This window comes from Kuraishia capsulata, genomic scaffold (genome assembly GCF_000576695.1).
Source record: "Kuraishia capsulata CBS 1993 genomic scaffold, Kuraishia_capsulata_scaffold_4, whole genome shotgun sequence".
NCBI lineage: Eukaryota > Fungi > Ascomycota > Pichiomycetes > Pichiales > Pichiaceae > Kuraishia > Kuraishia capsulata.
In genome coordinates this window covers 614,882-634,836 of record NW_019172953.1, presented here as the reverse complement: position 1 = coordinate 634,836, position 19,955 = coordinate 614,882, and the positions used below count along the sequence as shown (strand labels likewise).

Sequence of the window (19,955 nt, the reverse complement as noted above, 5' to 3'; positions counted from 1 at the left end):
AAATCATGACAAAATTAGTAGTCAAAGTTGTTCTCAAAGTTCTCAAACTGGTTGTCATGCTAGTTACCAAACTGGTACCAAACCAGGTCTAAATATACTTCCAAAAATCTTCGCCCGCGTTGTTTCGTTCAGAGGGCATTAGTAGGAAGATCTTCCTCATGATTAGTTCTCCTAAATCAAATACGTCTTCGGGGTTCCGTTAAACTCGTAAAGTGGGTCGGCATCAAGACCGAGGTCGACATCTGGTGCGTTTCTTTCTTCCTCCGCAGCTTCGAAAAACGCCATATCTGCTTTTGCCTCCGGATCAGGGAATTGATTTCCAAAGCCAGCTAAACTTCCTACGGTGGAAAAGTCCACCGGAGTCATGAATGGGTTGTTTCCTCCCATAACGGCCGCATCCAGATTCGTCAAATCCGTGTCCTGGTCAGTCAGCATCCCTGGTTCACCCTGGCCTCCCTGGTCTTTTGGAACTGAAACTTGCGCAGCTGCATGCTCGTGGAATGCGAGAATCGCATTATTCAGAAAACGTAGATATCCCAGTGATCCACTTAGCATGTGCGGGATTCCTTTTCCGCCTTCACCCACGTGGGCGCTCACCACTTGTTGGCCCTCGCTGAAGTCCTCGCAGATAGACCATTGGTTGGGGTTCTCTTCAGAGGAGTTTGGGTCTTTGAAGAAATGAACGGCAAACCGCGGTGGTCGGTTCACCTCGAGTCTCAGCTGGGCATCCAGTGGATTGATATCGTCCTCACGTATTTGCGGCCGCTGATTGTTCAGCAGGACACAACTGACAATACTCAGTAATGGAAAATATATCCGGAAAAGCACTTTCTCGTTTTGAAAAACTCCTGAGAAAAAGTAGTTCAATTCGTTGTCCTTGCGGGAGAGGATGATCAACAAGTCTGTGGTCATCATGAGCGTGTTGAGCACTCTTGGTGAAAGATTGTGCAGGTCTTTTAGCGCTGCATCGTTCAAATAGCCAGATTTGAGCCTTTGCCACGTTCCAACGGACAATGAATTGCAAGCCACGAAGCAGTACTTCTCGTTGATCTCGATAGGCAGCCTTTCCGCAGCAACTGCAGCTGCGCTTCCTGGAACCGAGTTCGCTCTTCTGGCAAATGCCTCGTCTGGCCAGTTGTTAGCAGAGCCAGCTCCACTAAATGACCCGTGCTGAGAAACTTCACCAGTGCCGTTGAGTTTCTCCATCTTCTTAGTCTTTGCGCGTCTGTTCTGGAACCAAATCCGCACTGATCGCTCGTTCATACCCGTCTTTGTAGAAATAGCTTTCCTCACAACGTTACTCGGACTGGGATTTTTCGCAAACTCGGCAATAAGATACTCTAGGATCTCTCCTGAAGCACGGTTGCGTTTCGTCATGTTCTTCTTGTCCTTTCCGGCAACGCTTTCCAGTGTCTCGCCTACACTCTGGCTGTACGGCACTTCAGTGTTCTGAATAAACTGAAACTCCGCTCCCTGAGGATCAGGAAGGGCGAAATCTATCTCGGGGTCTTCTGGGGAGCCTTGGGAGGGAAACAGCTTGTCGCTAAAGAGAGGGGTCATGTCATCACGGTATCCAAAAGCCTCATCCTGATAAAAGTTATCAGGATTTGGGGCGTTTGGAAAGTCATTGGCTCTATAACTCATCACGAGAGACTCAAACAAGGGCAAAATTACCACTTTCCCTGTGTTTGTGACTTGTCTGTTTGTTTTGCGGCTCAAAGCCTACAGATGGAAGTGATGAGGAACTCAATTTTGGATTTTCTTTAGCCCAAATTCGACTCTAAACTAATTCAGGCGTGGTTTGAATAGTTTAGATGCTTTCAGTTATAATTCAACCTCCATAAATCGAGGAAATAGCAAGTGTTCCAAGGGTCACCTTTACTCGAAGGTTGGTGGTAACAACAAGAGTGGTCACAGCTAGTTGGGCTTGAAATTCCGCAATAGTTAGCAGAAATGGGTGTTATAGCACTTTGCTCGCGAATTCAGACGTTTCCAGAGGTTTTTCCAAGGTTAGAAGAGTGTTCAGTGAGGGAGAAGACGTAAGACTCACCTACAAGTATGGAGAGTATCCCGGACTCCTGGCTTTTAAGGTCGTGTCCGAGATCAAAAGACCCCACCGGTCGGATCGGGTTTCGCACTTCAAGGAGTTTTCGGGCCATGCAGTTTTTGATTTGGTCTCCAATCAGTATGGTGGTATGGCAGCATGAATTATGTATACCAAGGCAATTGGTGATTTAATGGTCTATTTTTTGTCTCATTGTTCCCGAATCTGATATTTTCAGACGGTGGGCGCGGATCCGGGCCCGGGAACGAAGACCCGGGGACTACGGCGGAAATCTCCGACATCCCCATGTGGTGCTCTTAAGCGCCGCTGTAAACCATCGGAGGGGGACACCAATATAGAGTTGCAGCCTCGGGGAATTTGAAAGGTGGATTGTGTACATTTTGGAAGACGTAAATTGTGATGAATTTCGACGATCTCCATGATCCTCTCGGCCAGTTTCGCTATGCGCTGCTCAATTTAGCTGTGCATGAAGCGCCGCACCTAAATCGGTCTTTTTCCGGAATTGAATTGTAGACTTGTCTGGATATGGTGGCGTTTTTATGGTTGTGGCTTAAGGGTTGTGCTTCTAACAGAAATCACCGATCTGGCATGCTTCGCCAAAGTTTTTGGTACACTCCGGGATTTTTCAATCTCAAAGGGCCTTTTTGGGCGCTTAACTCGGGCGTGCGATTCTCAAACGGCGCGTTTACTACGTATCGAGCCATGTTGTAAAGATGTATTGAGTTGTTCTTACTGTAAGTAATATTCTTGTCCGTTTTATTGTATTTCTTCTTCTTCTCCTCCTCCTTCTTTTTCTTCTCCTTTAAGGCTCAACAGGCACTCGAATCGCGCTCTAGCTGGCGCATGCGATCACTTATAATCCGATTCACATCATCTTCTGAGTCTTCTTCTGCTTCAGGAATCACATCATCGAAACTGAGAAGCCTACGTAACCGTCCTTTGGTGTTAGCCCTTTGGCGTTTGCGGATCACCTTTCCGCTCGGCAACATCTCCTCATCGTAATCCAAATCAGCCGCACGAGTCACTGACGAAGGTGATCCAGGCGGCAACTCAGTGGGCGTTGGAAGTGTGCTGGAACGCTTCCGAGTAGCAGCAGATGGTCCTAATCCACCCTTCTTCACAAAAGACCGTATCTTCGCTATACGCGAATATGGACCATTGCTTTCGGCGCGAATTTGAGACTCGTGTGGCCATGTCCAACTATGATACAATTCACCAAAAGCACGAAATTCCAATCTCTTGCGAATGCTTGGGATTCGTTCAAGAATCTGGAAAGTTTCGCTCTCGGTGGGCCAGAACTCCACTCTAATACACCGTGCAATCACATCGATACCAACACCAATGACAATGAGCACTAACAAAGAGCCCCACCAAGTAACATCGCGGCCAAACTCCTCGCGAAACCCGGCAACAACGTAGAAGATCTTAGAATCCTTCGTCTTGTAGAGAGCAGAGATCAGGAGGTTCCAAATCATCCAGCCTCCGAGCGAAACAACCATTGATATGAGTGGAATCTTGGTAACATAATGCATTTCAAGAACGTTGCACTTCACGTTGATCACCACCACCAGGGTGGTGAACATGAGAACTCCCAAAGCCATCGTGGTGTTGTCCTTGGTGGCATTGGTTCCATACACATTCCAAGCGAGAAACGAGAGAGCCGTACTCTGAGCAGCTCCAAGCAGAACCCAATATACGAACAGTCGCAAGTTGAAAGACTCATAGTTGCGTCCCTTGGAATAGAGCTCGGGAACAGCCAATAGCGTTGAGGGCCGCAGATCCTTCTCGAACATGCCGATGCACAGCACCGGCAAAGACGTGAACAGCGTGTTAAACATGGATAATGACCAGGATTCGTACTGCGAAGAGCCCGTGAACAGATTCTGTCTCTGGTAAAGTGCCTGCGACAGATAGAACAGCAGCTCCTTGTAGAAAGTGCAGAGGACGAATTTGGAGGTTCTCTCGTAATTGTATCTTCCGTGAACGAGAAGAAGCTTCAGCAGATAGCGGAACTGGGCAATTGAGTAGTCTGACGCTCTTGCCGCCTGAAAGCCTTCTTTTCCTGTAATTCCAACTCCAATGTCCGCACTCTGGATCATTGCAATATCGTTAGCACCATCACCAATAGCCAGTGTCACCTTACTGGTATTGTATCTTCTGACATAAGATACCATTGTGGCCTTCTGGGAAGGACTGGCACGACAGCAAATCACAGAGTCTGCCTTGACTCCCAACTCCACAAACACAGTCATGGTGGTCAGATCACTTTCAATCTCAGATAACGTAGATCCATCCACCACCACCACACAGTGCGCGATGTTTCCCGCATCTACCTCTAAGGTGGCTGCGGTGATCTTTGTGGCAATATTTTCCTCATCCTCGTTCGATAAAATGATCACAGTGGAATAGTCCTTGATCAGGCTACACGAATGACCAATGTTGATGGCAGTCTCACGCTTGTCTCCAGTCAGCATCCATAGCTTGATTCCGGCTTTACGAAGCTTCTCAATGGCTTCTGGAACTCCATGTTGGAGCTTATCTTCAATCGCAGTGGCCCCGCAAAGCTCTAATTGACACTCCAGCAAGGCACCTATGGTCTCAATCTTTTTGGAACGGTCTACCAAAGATGTTTTGGCCTCAGTGTACTTCGCAGACCAATCCTCGAATTGGGCTTTGTCTAGCCATCTAAAGCTGTACATCAAAGTCCGCAGTCCCTCGGTGGAATACTCCTCGATGTGCTCCAGGGTCTTCTCCAACACGAACTCTTCATTCAGAATCAACGAATCCGGTGGAATTTGGGGCTCGGAGCTGTTCTTCGAGCTATTAACCTCATATCCATACTTCTTCGCTTGCTGCAGATGTAGCGATTTCCGAGAACTCATAGCAATCTCGTCCAGTTCAGAAGTCTCGCTACTGTCCTGCATCATGAAATTGTCAATTGAGTTCATTCCCCGGGTACTCACCTGGAAAGAAGTGCGACCAATGTTCAGACTTGAACGGTGATTGGACGAAAGCGACGATCTAGATTGCGCATCCATCGACTTTTTGTGAAGCACCAAGTTGGCCTCAGTATGTCTTCTGTCCTGAATCTGCTTTGCAAGCTCTTTCTGCTTTTTGGCAGCCAAATCCTTATTTCTCAGTCTCTCCAGAATGATGTTGTCTGCTCCTTTACACAGCAAACATATTCTTCCATCAGGAAACTTGACGATCACGGACATTCTCTTACGAGTGGAAGTGAAGTCTATCACATCCAACACCTCGTATTGGACTTCGACCGGTTCTTTGTCAAATCCGTCTGGATAAGTTTTCAGAGACAAAATGCGATTTTTGCGATCGTACAGAACATATCCCAGGTCGCTTGCGGCCGTTATGAGAGCCAGCTCGTCCGGAGAAGATGCCTGGTATTGGATCTCTATTTCATCATCGTCATCTTCGTCTTTCTCAGTAGGACCAACTCCCAGTTCAATAGGAATACTTGCAGTATCCAAAATGCTGCTACCGGAACCAGGAGGCATCTCTCTGCATACCTTCTTGGGCAAACACGAATGACAAAGTGCCAGAGAAAGTAGAAAGAAGTTCACCTTCTTGCTGAAAAGAGTGCTAGGATTGGTTTGAACATAACGGATCAGATCAGCAGTAGATTGTAAAGTTGGCTGTGTTGAAGGTGTGTTTCTAGGTTCATCCAGAGTTCCCATGCTTGGTCTTCTGGCAGAGATTCTTGAACCCTGCCTGGTGGGCACTTTAGAATTCGTCTCAGCGTCTTCGATATGGGCCTTTGATTGATCTACTCCATGAAGCCATGAAGTTCCCACCACAGAAAGATTGCGAAACAGCATCACGTTATCAGTCAGCGTTCCCGTTTTGTCGGAAAACACATAGCTGACCTGGCCCAATTCCTCCAAAATGGTAGCCGTTCTTGCCTCAGCAGGAGTGTTCGAGGGCTGATGATACATGTCGATATCCCATTGCAAAAGACACAATTGCATTACCTTTATAATCTCCATGGTCACGTACAATGACAATGGAATCAGTGTGTTGAACATGATGACGAAACCCATCAGCGTGGCAGCAACTCCCGCATCCTGATCATACAGATACCACGAAGTATGTCTGTGTTCACCATACAATATTCTCTCTGCCATCAGCGAAAAGCCAGAAAGCAGAACCACCACACAGACCATGAAGATAACGATCATGTTGATGGATCTCTGGAGCTTGGGTGCCTTGGTTCTTGGGTTCTTGATAGCGTTCATTCTGATCTTAGTCTCTTCACCAGTGAATATGACCAATCCCAGCATAACGTCTGTATTTCTGATGATCGAGCCTCGATAAATCACGTTGTCTGGACCAAGAGGATAGACCTCTTTGTTGGAGGCCTTGGTGGTGATCGACACTGATCCCTCGTAGTTATAGAGGTCAAGATTTGGGTCCTCCGAGTGAATTTCAGCAGAAACACCTCTTAGGTTTCGAGCAGTATTGCACGCCTTTTGTAACTCTGAATGCGCAGTCTTAGACTTGAGATTGGTCTCTCCATCTAGAGCCATGGTCTCCACAAAAGTTTCTCCTAGCTCGTTCGAAGAAGTCAGTAAAACCACATCAGCAGGAACCCAGTCGTCGGCATTCAACTTCACAACATCGCCAACTTTCACGTCCTTCCAGGCAACGTGTTTTGGATGAATCCCAACTTTCTCCAGAAGCCGTACGTCTTTGAACGAGTTTTCTGTGTCTTCTTCGGAATCTTCTGGACCAAAACTAACTGGGTCATCAAACTGGTCATCTTCCTCGCTGATCCCATGAGGTAACATGGAAGTGGTACTCCTTGCAAAATCAAAATTGAGTGCTGCAAGTGAATTGTTATGCTCACCGACTGAAAGCACACACGTGCGCTTGTTGTTCTCCTCCCTATCTAGTTTGTGTCTTCTAAAATCATCGTATCCTTCTCTGAGAATTGAGATGGTAATGAAGATCAAGAGCGGCACGATCGTGGTGTACGTACCGGTGGTTGACCACGAAGGAATCATCTGCATTATGGCGACACACAGAAAGTAACAATTGGCAACCTTGGAAAACTGGGCATATAGCTGCCTGGGTACAAAGCTGTAGATCGTATAACGCGACGATGTTATCAGGTTGTTGATGTAGGGAAAATTGTTCCGAGCATCTAGGAGCACCGGTTTGGATTCCTTCTTGGGAATAGTGTAAGGTAGTTCGGAATCGAACAGAGACATCGTCAGCGGAATATCACGGCCCCCAACAGATGGAGGCATCCGCCGTATGCCCAGAATCATATCATGTACTTTGTGGTAAAACTTACCCAGAGAAAAGCTCACCTTTGGCCGTTTGCCAAGCAAAAGAGACGGCTCTTCATCCGAGGTCCGAGGTCCATCGATGTCTGAATAATCAGGCTCAAACTTGAACACCTGACTATCATGTGAAGCATCTTTGTGCGGTTAGTATTTCAATCCACAAAAATTCCAAAGCGTCCAATCGAATACTTACAACTTCCGTCAACAGCCGTCAACTCTATATCATCAGTCTGAAACTCTCGTGTTGGCGATAACTTGTGAGAATAACTTGGGATTTCCTGTTCCATAAGACTTCGGTTTAGCAACTGTGTTCGCAGTGAAAGTCCCCTCTGTCTGTTTTTCGCGGCCCTTGGCTCTCTCAGTCGATCGGATCTGCCGACGGAGGCCTGGCTTGCATCCTCAAGGAAAGGGTTGTTGCTGAAGCCTGCGTCCTGAGACATTGCGCTTGAGGACGATTTAAAAGCAACAACTAGCAATCCACGTTTGGCTGTGCCTATTTGGCTGGGTTTTCTTCTCTTCTTAGCAAGTTGGGGAGCAGGGCTTGGCAGGGCGACGCATTAGACAGAATCATCGTGGTACTGATCGCATAGCCCCACGGGAACAACTTGTGTGTCATGACCAACTTTGCGCCGCAGCTGATTGCTGTAATCGGGGAAAGGTTTGGAGGTTAGGGAAAGAGCAACCGGGAAGCAGGAAAATAGGTTGGAAATCTGGGATAAGCGGGAAAGCGTGTGAGAATGATGGTATTAGCTCATTCCAGTACTTTGAAGGGGTTTTGGTTGGTTTCTGATGATGTTTTAGGCGCGATTCCAAGATGATGTATGGGTGAGTGATCAAGGGCAATCTTCATGTATAGAGGCGAAAATTACACGAATCAGCAGGTAAGACAAATCTTTGGCTCTCTTTTGTGAAATGTTACTGTAATTCATGGATTTTTCACTGTGTTTGATGTTTTGGAGTGCAATCTATGGGAAGTTTGTGGTCTAATGGCTGAGTTCTCAGACGAATAGAGCGTGAATACGTGGAACAGCACACTCTGAACAGTTTACTGCTCAAATCCTCTCTAAAATCTCCTTAAAATTCTGAGGACAAATTTTTTATCAGATTTTACCCAAATTTGGAAGTTTCGAAGCAAAAGCCCTGGAACATTGTTCATCCTGCAGGTGCTCCTGCAGGTGCTCCTGCCCAAAAAAATACCTTGCTTCTTTAACATCTTAAATTTAACCACTAATCCTACAAATAATATGTGCATAAAACCAAAATGTTCGCCTTCGTCACTGCTCAACATCCTCCCAAACCTCCATGTTCTTAGAGTAAAATTCATGCAGAAACCCGCTGTAATGGACTACCAGGTCGTTCAACTGCTGCTTGAACCATGCATGGAACGAAGTCAGTTCGGCTATCACTTCCCTATTGATCCTGGGATCATCTGCACTCACCAGCTCGTGTTGTCGCTGGAGTTGGTAAACACGAATTCTCAGTTCGTGGGCTTCTCTCTTGCGAGTCTCCTCGATGTTGTTCTCTGTCATCGATTGTAGCACACTGGTCACCTTCTTGAATCCTGGGATTTTGCCCAAATACGACTTGTTCTTTGCCGATGCCAATGAGTTTTGGAGATCCGTGTCCGAGATTGGAGAATTCTGCTGTGCTTGTTTCGCACTTGATCTCGCACCGTTGGTACCTGCTATACTGTCTGCAGTTTCTTCAATTCTTCTTAGTTCTGCCTCGCGTGCTTCAATCTCAATAATTTCATGCTGTTTGCTCTTGAGAGACCGTTCTATGCTACCCAATTGCACAATCTTGTGCTTGTTATAGTCAATGAGGTCCATCGCTGCCTTGGTAAAATTCTTCAGCTCAACGAGGCGCTGCAAAAACTCCAAGTTTATGAGCTCTGCCAGATTTTTGAGTCCAACATAGTTGTTGTCGAAAGCCCGGCCAATGTACTCTATCAAGTTCGAGTCCTGGGTCAATGAAAGGGCATTGAACTGGGATCCAAGCTCAGTCATATCAGCAGAAAGCTCCTTCAAGTGCTTAATCATCTTCTTATTGATTCGTGCAACATTCGAAAGCACGGTCTCGTACTGATTAAACTTCTCCTCGAACTGAATGAATAGTTCATTTTGCTGCTCGTCCTCTTTCGAGAGATACACGTTGCTCAACACTGCGGTTCCGACATTTCCATTGGATCCAACGCCATGAGGATTCGGCAGAGTCAAATAAAGCTGGTTATCGAGGTTGGAAAGTGGGTCAAATGGAGAAAGCCTGTATATGGAGGTCTTGGTGAGTGCAGAGCCCACACTGGAACCCAGATACTCATTGAAATTCGTTTTGGGGTCCAGAAAGCTGTTGAAAAGAGGACTTTCAGAAATATCCTTAATCTGGAGACATCTGTTCAAGAACACCCCGAGCATCCGCTTTCGGTACTCCACAAAGCTCAGACTTGACTCTCCATGGAGTCCATTCTCGCCATTAGAGACAATTCCCAGAGACGAAGTGGTTGTTGCAGTTAGACTGGATTTCAGGCTTTGTTTCTCAGGAATGGGGGGAATGATTTTAGTCGGCAGAAGCTTCACCAGGCAATTCCGCAGGTTCTCAAACTCGCTGTATCTTCTCTTAACCATGGCTCCAGAGCTTATGTTGATGGTATATACAACGTAGTTCCTGTGACTGTGGGTCTCTGTAGACTTCGAGGCCTCTGTTATTGAGATCGTTGGTGTGGCCAAGTGGGAATCCCCAGGAATTGGGTCAGTTATCGGGTATGCGTCTGATGGTTGTGGTTGTGATTCGTCTTCATTTGCAATTAGCTCGCCTCTAGATCCGCCAGAAACACTACTGGAAGCACCACTTACCCCAGCATTGCTCTCAGGGGGCTGATGAAAGCTTCCGCTGCTCTTTCTAGAGTTGTGTTCCTCTCCTTCGGACAAAGGCAAATCTGTGAACTGGTCTGCTTCTCCAGAGACTCCGTTAGAGAACGGGCTGTTGTCCTCCTCAAAAGACATAGCCAAAAGCGGATTTGCACCAACAAAGATATAATTGTGGGATTGAGACTTTTAGTTTGGTTCCAAAAGGTGTGATGGTGCTAGAACTCGACACCACAGTTCGTTAGTTTGGTTGAGAGAAGCATCACCAGGCGGGATGATGGAGAGTCGTGTCATAACTGAGATAGGAAGATAGAGGAGTAGTGCGATACACATCCGATCTGACTAACCAGGTAAAAGTTCTAGGGGAGTCCCAGAATTTGCGTGAAAAAATTGATTTTTTGATGGGATCGGGTGTTTTTAGTGAAGTAGATGCAGGTGCTGATATTCGGTTGTTTTTGTACTTGTTTAGTGACGCTGTGGAACTGGCAATTACTGAGGGGCATGGCTTATCGCTAATCAATTCTCTCCAGACCCTCTCATAATGAATTCTCAGCCATGATAAAGCCACTAGAAGATTGCGTTTCTATTCAATAAAAGTAACTAAGAATTCAAAAAAAAAATCAATGCTTTCACACCCATCTGCAATAGGTCAAAAACTTAACCAAAAAAAAAGCTTCCCCACCAGGAGTCGAACCTGGAATCTTCTGGTTCCAGAAGTGACTAAGAAATCGTAGCCAGACGCCGTGACCATTGGGCCATGAGGAACGAAGCTTAGCCTTAGTTGTTTTAAGTTGCCACATAGCCAGTTAAATTAATTTCCGCACGACATTTATGAACTTTTGGGGTTGAGACTTTAGTTATAGGTCTCAGTTTCCTGGTCAATTGGCCTGATTCCAAGCTTCAGTAGTCTATTCATCGACCCCTAACTACGGAGTTTAGGCAGGTCTCTACGAGCCCAATTTTTGGTGCTGTATGGCAAAGCGACCTCTCACTTGGCACGAGGCCAAAGATGACACTGGAAAGAACGTACTTGTGGGGCTTTGGTTCGCGCCTGAAAGTCCCCATCAGCGGTATGTTTTGACTGCTGTTGTTACGGACATGACAGATTTTTGGGTCTTGGAAAAAGTGACAGCTTCACGATTGAAAGAAATTACTGGTGAAGCAGGGGTAGAGGTCTCGGATGTGGGTGGTTTCCTAAGCCTGCTCAGAACTGCGAATGTGATTTCTGTAACAGGACTCATGGGAAGTACGAGTTTGGAGTTAGCTGGGTCTGAATCGGAGTTCAAAATAAAAATTCCCGTGTTCAGAGTGAGTGCTGACGATAAACAGGACAATTGGAGAAGGCTATGTTCACAGCTATTTTCCACCACGTTTGTGATGAGCAGACAGATGACCGCAATCCAAAGAGAGATGAAGCGAAAAGACAGGATCATCAACACAATGCTGGAGAAGCTCTACAGTCTACAGAGAGAGCCATGGCTTAGCTCTTCGTCGCATGAACCAGACGAAGAACAGCTTCTCAGAGAGACTCGATGGGTTAAGGATCTCATCAGAGACCCGCGATTGTCAATGTCATTATATAAGTTCGAATGGGAACGTTTTCAGCGAACTGTGGCGTCACGGCTTCCCCAGCCGGATGTTCCTCTGTGGAGTTTGATGAGGGGCATTTTTCGCAACCACTCTGCATGGGAGGCAAGTAAGTATGATTTTGATGGGAATGCTGTGAATGTGGAGTCTGAGACGTCAGAAGAAGAATATGTGGAAGCTGATGAAAACGACCGTGATTCTCAAATGACTGCTGCGCTACCAGTGAGAAAACGGACTTTTGGAACAGTTCAAAGCGACAAGACAGCTGAGACTGCTGAGACTCTTCAACCTGAAAGAAAACTAAAGAAACTGCGAAAGTTCGGGAGAAATACGTCATAAAAGATGCCTCAAACATCGCTTCACATTATAGTCTTCCAGAACCTGAACAGTTCCTTCAAATCATGTTTCTGTTTCTCACCTCTATTGGCATAGAGTTTTGTCAGTATCGGGATCCACAAGGCGGTGAATGTCTCGATGTCAGGCCTCGTCTTTGGTGGATTGGTATAAATCGGATCTATGCTTTTTGAGCCAAAAATCCTGCCCACGTCGCCGCCACGGGGTCCAATTATATCGGAAAAGCCAGTGAATGAAAACCGCTTCAAAGTCTTGAAACACGCATACAAAGTTGCGACATTCGATTTGCTATAATCCAGGAGTTCTATCTCATCGCCAAATTCCTCGTGAAGCTTTTTATCTATTGATTCCATCAACAGACTCAACACATGGTTGTAGATGGTCTGACCAGCAGAGACGGGGTCATGAATTGTAGCAGTCACGGAAGGATTAGACGGCACTTCCAATTCCGTTAGATCGTCAAACTTGATATCGCCATCAACGTCTGTATCATCAAGAACTGCGTCGTCTAGCTCGTCTCCAAATTCAGGATGCCGACTCCGATGTTCCTCGATGACCTTCTCGGCAATCAGACCAGCCGACATGTCCTTGCGGTAAGAGATTGTCAGCACGTCGTTAGTCAATGCCTTGACACAAAGGTTCTTATCGTTCGACATAAGCACCACCAGAGAATCGGTATACTTCTTCTGGAAGTACAGACAGCAGTCTAGAATAGCATCGTCTTTCACCAACATTGGATCAATCTTCTGGTGTAGTTTCTGACCCAAAACCACCGGATCGCTTCGCTGGAAATTTAAGTAGATCCAATCAATGGCCCAGCGAGCCAGTGTACCGAGTGGCTTGTCCTTGGAAGCTCCGTCCGGACCAACGAAGGTCTGGTGCTTTTGAGAGCTCTTGAGCCCATCTAGTTCCTGGATAACAGTGGATGGAATAATGATGCGATATGCCGTTTTGTAGCTTGCACTCAAGGATCTCAAATCAACAATAATGGACAGGTTTGACAACACGAAATTAGTATCCACAACGAGAAACGTGAGTCTCGCTTTATCGTCAAACACGGTGTCTGAAGGCTCTTCTATAGGCAAGTTGGACGAACCGGAGTGTTGCACCGTTTTCAAAATTTCTGTAATGGCGTCATTCTCAACCGTATAATCAGGTTCGTCCACGCTAATTTCCATGCTAATGTCCATGGGCTCTATGTTGTAGTCTTGTTGTCGGCTTTCAGGTTCGAATGACAGCGAGTCTAGAGGAACAACTCCTACTGGTCTATTGCTTTTCTGATGGCCCACGGTCAACACCTTCTTCTTGTCTCCAATACTGAGACCAGCAGAAGAGTGTATCGACGGCAATTCCGACATCTCGTGCAGTAAGTCGAGTGTTGTGGGGATGGAGATCAGGTCTGGAGTCTGAAGTCAAGTTTGTTCTCTGGGGCTAAATAGTTGTGGGTACACGACTCCTATTGTCTAGTGCATTACCGATTGATCTGCTTATTTTGTGCTCTTCTTGATCGTTAGCGAGAACAGAATAAGTGATAGTAATAATAAATAATCAAAGATTCTAATACAGGTTGTAGAATAATTGAACATATGTTGTGGGATTCTGAAGGGGACATGATCAGCGGTCCGATGGCCCATTTGTCACTCGTTAGGCCTCATGAGGCCTCATGAGGCTTCCTTAGGTTTCCTTTTTGATCAAAAAAGCACCATTACTCAACTCCAGCTCAAGCTCATAATAGCTTTGGAAGTCCATATAGAGAGTTTCTCTGTCTGCCTGAATGTGACGAGTGTACGCAGCCTCCTCGTCGCCAATATACTTCTTCTCAAGCCCATTAGAGGCCGCAGCGTCCGCCAAAAGTTGAATTTCGCAAGACTTCTCCATTAACATGAACAAGTAAGCGGCCTCGTCTACGGTGTACCCCACAGTTATCAAACCGTGATTTTGCAAGATGGCTCCGGCAGTGTCTCCGACGGCACTGGCAATGGCTTCACCCTCTTTTTTCTCAACAGCCACTCCACCAAAGTCGGAGTAAACAGCATGGTTCTCATAGAGCGTACACACGTCCTGGTTGAGCATCTCTAGGGGTTTTCCAAAGACTCCGTATGCCTTTCCATAGACGGAATGACAATGGCATGCGGCATTCACATCGGGTCTAGCCTTGTGTAGAGCGGAATGGATGGCAAACCCGGCTGAATTGATCGTATGCTGGTTTCCACCTATCACATTTCCGTCCTCGTCAACTTGCACCATATCTGAAGCTTTCAGCAGAGCAAAATGTCTTCCCAGCGGGTTGATCCAGAACGTGGTGGGATCCACCGGGTCTCGAATTGAAATGTGCCCAGATGATCCCTCGTCGTATCCTTTCCGGGCAAAAGCACGAAATGCCGCAGCCATGTGCTCTAAAGCCCATTCACGCTCTTTGTACTTGTCTTCAAACTGGGGGATTGGATATGGAGGCCCAAACCCCATCGATATGTTGTGGGCCCCCCTCTCAGTGATCTTGTAACCCCTCTCGGTGGTCACCTGCAAAGATGTGGGCACCTGTGTCTCTGTTCTTGTGGCTGACATTATAACTGAGTTTTTTAACGGGCTGGAGGCGAAGGAAGACGAGGAGTTTGCCTTTCTTTTATATATATAGGGTGGGGGACGTGTGTAAGCTATTGTGCATCCGAATCCGGAAGTTCGCGCATGGCGGGGCTTCTAATACGGATAAGACTGGTCAGTACACTATTCGACGGGCATACGATAAGAGGTGAGATAACGGAGAGTGTAATGGTGCAAAAAACCAGTGATACGTTGCTGAAATGGTGGAATTCAGTTCATAGCTCTTCCGGGCTGTTTTTCTGGATTTGTGTACTCCCTGGTGACCAGTTAGTCTTCAATGGTGAGGCTGATAGTATGATCAAGTGGTCTGCTTACAAACCAACCCTCAAGAAGTAGTCATATTGTCTTATCTTCCAAGATATGTTGATTTCAGGTTATTTACTGTTTTTGTACTTTTGAGGTTCTGCAACTCCAAGAATTCAGTAATTTTACAGATTTTTTCTGTTTTCTGGAATATCCTGAATATCATCGCTAACTAATTGCTTTTGTGTGTTCCTGCTGACTTACCACCACAACTACAAACCTGATGCCGTAGAAAAGAATATATAGACCCATATTTTGATTATAGTTACATCCAAGCATTCTCTCTCCCATGTATCTGCCATGTCTTTCCCTTTACCACGCCCATTTGCCAATTAGTTTCGCCATCTGTTTGCGTGCGGCGGTACAATCACCCACACACTACTAAAAGTCATCTACCATCACCAGCTCAACTACAACTCAACTCCCTCACCTCCTTTCTCAGCATCACGATCACCCCGATACACCCAATTGCAATCCAAATTTGGCCCAAATCTTGGCCACTACGTCAACTCGTTTGTTGCTATTATTCACCCGCTTTTTTGCTGCGAGGGAGCAATTTCAACCGGTTTGGCGGCGACTCAAGAAAACGTGTCGCTTCCCCGGCTACAAATCGCAACAGCTTCACCTCTCCAACAAAATTCGTCTAAAATATCGCAGAAGAGTCCTTAACAATGTTATCACCACATACAGATGATGTTGCTCCGGAATCGCCAAATAGCGACTCGCTGGAGTCGACCACACTCAAACCCCTTGACACGGTTTTGGTGACGAGAGACTACCAATCATCAGCCAGCAATGTGTTGAGCATCGCAGTCGGTGACATTTTGCAGGTGTTGTCGAAGTCGAGTACTGGCTGGTGGGATGGTGTTATGGTGGACTGGACCGGGGAAACTGTCCGCGGATGGTTCCCATCCACATATTGCCGGCCTGCTACAGTAGAGACGGCAACACGTGTGGGTGCCAGCGGAGAGGTAACCACAACTGTTGTGGGTATATCCGCTTCTCGAAAGAACAGTACCGTGTCGTTTGCGAGTTCGGAACGAAGTTTTGACTCTGGAACTGGCCCGAAAACGACCTCTGGGACGACATTATCCCGTCCGTCGTATTCATCGCAGCTCAAACACTCCATCACATCAACGACTTCATCGCTAGAGTCTCTGACGCGGCCCCGAGCCGTTTCTGCGGCTGATGTGGAGATTTTTTTTAACAATGGCGTTCCGGTAACTGCCGGAAAGTCCTCTACTGAGCTCACACCGAACTTTGCTCCGTCATGGACGCCATATTTAACTGAGTCAGAGCGACTTGTGTACTACAATGCCCGATTAAACGTGGTGACAGCAAGCCTGCCTTTCGTGGAAATGCCATATGTGGATGCCATGACTGATTTTGACGTTCCGGAGGCCAGCATCGTTGATCGGATGGATGCGATCTCCATTTCGGGAATATCAGAGCGCGATGACGAATCTCAATCTGAAAAACTCAACTACCAGAGTATGCCTCTTCAGCGAGTGAGCTTGGGATCTGAGGGCTCAGGACCCTATTCGCATGACTATTCTGACCGTGGGGTTATGCTTTGCGAGCCGGATGCATTCTACTACGATCCCGCTGATATTCGCAATTGGAACCAAATGAAGGCAGTGGTTACCATTATGGTGGATTTCTCGCTAGATGCGTTGAAAAAGGAATCCAAAGAGCTGTTTCTGTCCCATTTGGGTACTGTAAGTCGACTGGTGACGCTGCTCCAGCTAAGTGCACGGCTGTTGCACCGCGAACTGGCTATCAATGCAGTGGAAACCGCTGTTAAGAGGTCTGTCAAACGCATCATGGCCTCGTTGCTCCAGCTAACCGTCAATGGAACGCTCCATCTCACTGCGAATAAAAGCTCGCCCCATTTTATGGGAAACCTGGAGAGCGGGTCCAGCAGCAGTGATGACCGCGAAAAGCAGGAGCTAGACCTGTATTTAGAACGCGCAGAATACGATGCCCACCAGCTCCAGCGGAGATCCGCGTCTTTGTGCGATCTGTTCTTGACTCTGGAGCTGTCCAGTGGAAAGCCCAACTTCTACATGCCCCAAGTGTATCCTCGGTTTCTTAAAGATGAGTTTGATGGTGGTTTTTTCACTAATCCTATTTTCCAGGGTGAGGAAACCAGCAGAAAGGTATTTGGACCTCGGATCTTATTGGACGACGATGCCATTAAGACGCTAGAGAACAAAAAGGCGGAACTCGAAAAGTTACTGGACGATGTAATTGTGGTAATCACCACGCCGGTGCCAATGGATACACCTGTGAACCAGTTTGAAGAGGAACGGAGCATCAGCACAACAACTTTGATATACCACGCGATGCCCGCGATCAACCGTGTGATGCAGATCTTGGAATCGCTGGATTTCACATTTTTCGTGATGCTACGGAAACTCTTGGCAAATGCAAACGAGAGGCAGAGCACTGAGAAGGAGACGTTTGGCTTTGACACTCAATCAGACGTTGATCTTGATTATCAGAAAGAGTTTGATTTCGAACAGCATAGGTCTGATGATGAAGAAGAGCCGGAATCGGGTATAGACTCCGAGCCTTTGGCTGAATCGTCAACAGATTTGGAGCAAGGGCCGATCTCGGAATCGTTTTCATCGTTTCCGCCCCATAGCCAGACAACTTCCGGCTCAAACACTCATTTCTACGAGGCCTCAATGAAGATGATCGAGCCCACAGTTGAGGAGTTTCTGGAGGCCAAACAGCAGCTCTATGACAATTTTGTGGAGTTAGTGATTGACGCACAAACACTGACTTTGGATGACCCAGAAGCGTTCAAAGGACTAGTTGAAGACCCTCAAATCGACTATAATAAATCTCTGAAAGACACAGAAATTGAGCGTTTGGCCAAACAACTGGAAGAGCGTCTGATAGCCCATGATCTTGAATGCTGCGAGTCAGGCATCAATGATTTTGATGTTTTGACGAAGCTAGCGGACACCATCGGAAAAACAAAGTTGCGTTTGAGCGCAATCATTGAGGTGTCTGTATTGCTGAAGGAGCAGAGATCCAAGATCACCACCTATCTCTCCCGGTTGATGGACTCCGATTTCGACGTGGCAGCGCTGTTTGTGGCTGAGCGCCATAACACGATGTACTCGAGCATAGCTTCTTCTATGACGGATGACTATCTCCAGGATCGACATGCATACACCCGGGCAGATGTCGATTTGGATGTACCGTGGTTCCTGGAGGTGAGCGACGAAGAGAGAGACCTCGTGTACGATGCAAATGGAATCAAGGGTGGGTCCAAGACCGGCTTAGTAGCCAAGCTGTGCAACCCAGATCACTATGGAGAGGTTCGTGGCTCGTTCTCCAGTGTTGATCATGTCAAATTGGCCGCAAAGGTTGACGACGTGGCGTTTGCTCATGCTTTACTGCTAATGTTCCGGACCATCTTTCTACCTGAGGAGTTTCTGAAGGAAATAATAAGGCAATACACCTTGGTCATGCCAGAGGGACTTTCATTCGAGGAATACGAGCTCTGGACGGCTAAACGGTTAGTCCCCACCCAGGCGTGGGTCCAGGAGGTATTGGAGACGCTATTTTCAAGCTATTGGAATGTTCACTACTCGTCTCCACAGGTGATGGAAACCTGGAAGGCTTTTGTCGCCGATCAAGCAGCTTTGGGGGCTCCAATTAGCACTGATTTGGACAATAAGGTCATGACAGCCTTGGAAGTGAAAGACCAGGAGCGCTACATCAAAATATTTGGCAGACAAATTATCCGAGAGCAGGAGCAATCAAGACCACCAGCACCATTACTTTTCAACCGGGTTATTCTCAAACGAGGCAAGATTTCGCTGCGCGAAATCGAAGCCTTGGAGTTGGCTCGCCAATTCTCGTTGATTCAGTTTGAGTTGTACGAGAAAATCAACGAGACGGAGCTTCTTTCACGAGCGTGGTCGCGCAAATACGGCGAAATTGGCGACTCGCCAAACATCGCCAGTTTTGTACGGAATTGCAACCAAATCACGCACTTCACTTCGTATAGTGTGTTACGAAAGACAGATGCGCGGAAACGTGCGGAAATTATCAAATACCTCATTTTGGTTGCCGAAAAGTGTCTGAAACTGAAAAACTTTTCCACGATGACAGCAATTATCTCCGGACTCGGTTCAACACAAATCTCACGTTTGAAGAAGACGTGGGCGCTCGTTCCAAAGCACATGGTGCGGAACTTCGAGCGTTTGGACAGTGTGATGAGCTTTGGTAGAAACTACAGCGAATACCGCAGCATGCTGCGGTTTATGGAGGATGATAATGAGCCCTGTTTGCCGTTTTTGGGCATGTACCTTTCAGATTTGCGGTTCCTTGCTGATGGAAACCGGGACTACCTTCAGGATAAACAAACCATCAATTTTGGAAAGCGGCTCGGATTAGCTAGGATAATATCCGACGCAGTACGTCCCGCAAGGAGGCCGTTCAACTTTGAGAGGGTCGAAGAAATCCAGACGTTTATCCAGGAATACTTTGATGCTGTTCCTGACGAGGAGACTATGTACCAGCTCTCTTTGAAGCTGGAGCCTAGGGTGGCTATGGTGAAGGGAATGTGATTATATAAGCTCGGGAATCGTGCAAAGATTCACGATCCTTTTGGAGCTGTGGATTCTAGACACAGTTGAGACTTAGAGTCGAGAACTTGGAGTCAAGGCTGAAGTGTCGGAGTGAATATCCGGATGCTAGAGCCCACTGGGCCCTGAGCGTTCGAGCTCGCGGTGATCCACAGATTTAGCACGAGATATCAGGGACGCTACCGAGACGGTAGAGCCCACAAGGACGTTACGAAAACGTTTGCCCTGTAGTGAAGATTGAAGTAGACCGAATGCTTACATAATCCCTGCA

At 46.9% G+C, this 19,955-nt stretch overlaps 9 protein-coding genes across 9 annotated transcripts; 3 read left to right on the top strand and 6 right to left on the bottom strand.

The window, feature by feature from the left end:
* Window positions 1-171: 171 nt before the first annotated feature.
* On the bottom strand, window positions 172-1,644 carry KUCA_T00003449001 (uncharacterized protein; the record flags this gene model as incomplete). Its single annotated transcript, XM_022601865.1, has 1 exon — window positions 172-1,644. The coding sequence occupies one exon, from the start codon at window positions 1,642-1,644 to the stop codon at window positions 172-174; it is 1,473 nt and encodes a 490-aa protein (XP_022459465.1).
* A 1,230-nt stretch (window positions 1,645-2,874) lies between these two features.
* On the bottom strand, window positions 2,875-5,103 carry KUCA_T00003448001 (uncharacterized protein; the record flags this gene model as incomplete). Its single annotated transcript, XM_022601864.1, has 1 exon — window positions 2,875-5,103. One exon carries the CDS (start codon window positions 5,101-5,103, stop codon window positions 2,875-2,877), a length of 2,229 nt encoding a protein of 742 aa, XP_022459464.1.
* Window positions 5,104-5,136: 33 nt separating this feature from the next.
* KUCA_T00003447001 (uncharacterized protein) lies at window positions 5,137-5,634 on the top strand (the record flags this gene model as incomplete). Its single annotated transcript, XM_022601862.1, has 1 exon — window positions 5,137-5,634. One exon carries the CDS (start codon window positions 5,137-5,139, stop codon window positions 5,632-5,634), a length of 498 nt encoding a protein of 165 aa, XP_022459463.1.
* A 1,556-nt stretch (window positions 5,635-7,190) lies between these two features.
* On the bottom strand, window positions 7,191-7,811 carry KUCA_T00003446001 (uncharacterized protein; the record flags this gene model as incomplete). Its single annotated transcript, XM_022601861.1, has 3 exons — window positions 7,191-7,226; window positions 7,396-7,505; window positions 7,565-7,811. The coding sequence occupies 3 exons, from the start codon at window positions 7,809-7,811 to the stop codon at window positions 7,191-7,193; spliced, it is 393 nt and encodes a 130-aa protein (XP_022459462.1).
* Window positions 7,812-8,645: 834 nt separating this feature from the next.
* Window positions 8,646-10,370, bottom strand: KUCA_T00003445001 (uncharacterized protein; the record flags this gene model as incomplete). Its single annotated transcript, XM_022601860.1, has 1 exon — window positions 8,646-10,370. The coding sequence occupies one exon, from the start codon at window positions 10,368-10,370 to the stop codon at window positions 8,646-8,648; it is 1,725 nt and encodes a 574-aa protein (XP_022459461.1).
* Window positions 10,371-11,204: 834 nt separating this feature from the next.
* On the top strand, window positions 11,205-12,158 carry KUCA_T00003444001 (uncharacterized protein; the record flags this gene model as incomplete). Its single annotated transcript, XM_022601859.1, has 1 exon — window positions 11,205-12,158. One exon carries the CDS (start codon window positions 11,205-11,207, stop codon window positions 12,156-12,158), a length of 954 nt encoding a protein of 317 aa, XP_022459460.1.
* Window positions 12,159-12,178: 20 nt separating this feature from the next.
* KUCA_T00003443001 (uncharacterized protein) lies at window positions 12,179-13,531 on the bottom strand (the record flags this gene model as incomplete). The annotated part of the gene is made up of 1 exon (XM_022601858.1): window positions 12,179-13,531. One exon carries the CDS (start codon window positions 13,529-13,531, stop codon window positions 12,179-12,181), a length of 1,353 nt encoding a protein of 450 aa, XP_022459459.1.
* Window positions 13,532-13,847: 316 nt separating this feature from the next.
* On the bottom strand, window positions 13,848-14,738 carry KUCA_T00003442001 (uncharacterized protein; the record flags this gene model as incomplete). Its single annotated transcript, XM_022601857.1, has 1 exon — window positions 13,848-14,738. The coding sequence occupies one exon, from the start codon at window positions 14,736-14,738 to the stop codon at window positions 13,848-13,850; it is 891 nt and encodes a 296-aa protein (XP_022459458.1).
* A 1,010-nt stretch (window positions 14,739-15,748) lies between these two features.
* Window positions 15,749-19,666, top strand: KUCA_T00003441001 (uncharacterized protein; the record flags this gene model as incomplete). The annotated part of the gene is made up of 1 exon (XM_022601856.1): window positions 15,749-19,666. One exon carries the CDS (start codon window positions 15,749-15,751, stop codon window positions 19,664-19,666), a length of 3,918 nt encoding a protein of 1,305 aa, XP_022459457.1.
* Window positions 19,667-19,955: the final 289 nt, after the last annotated feature.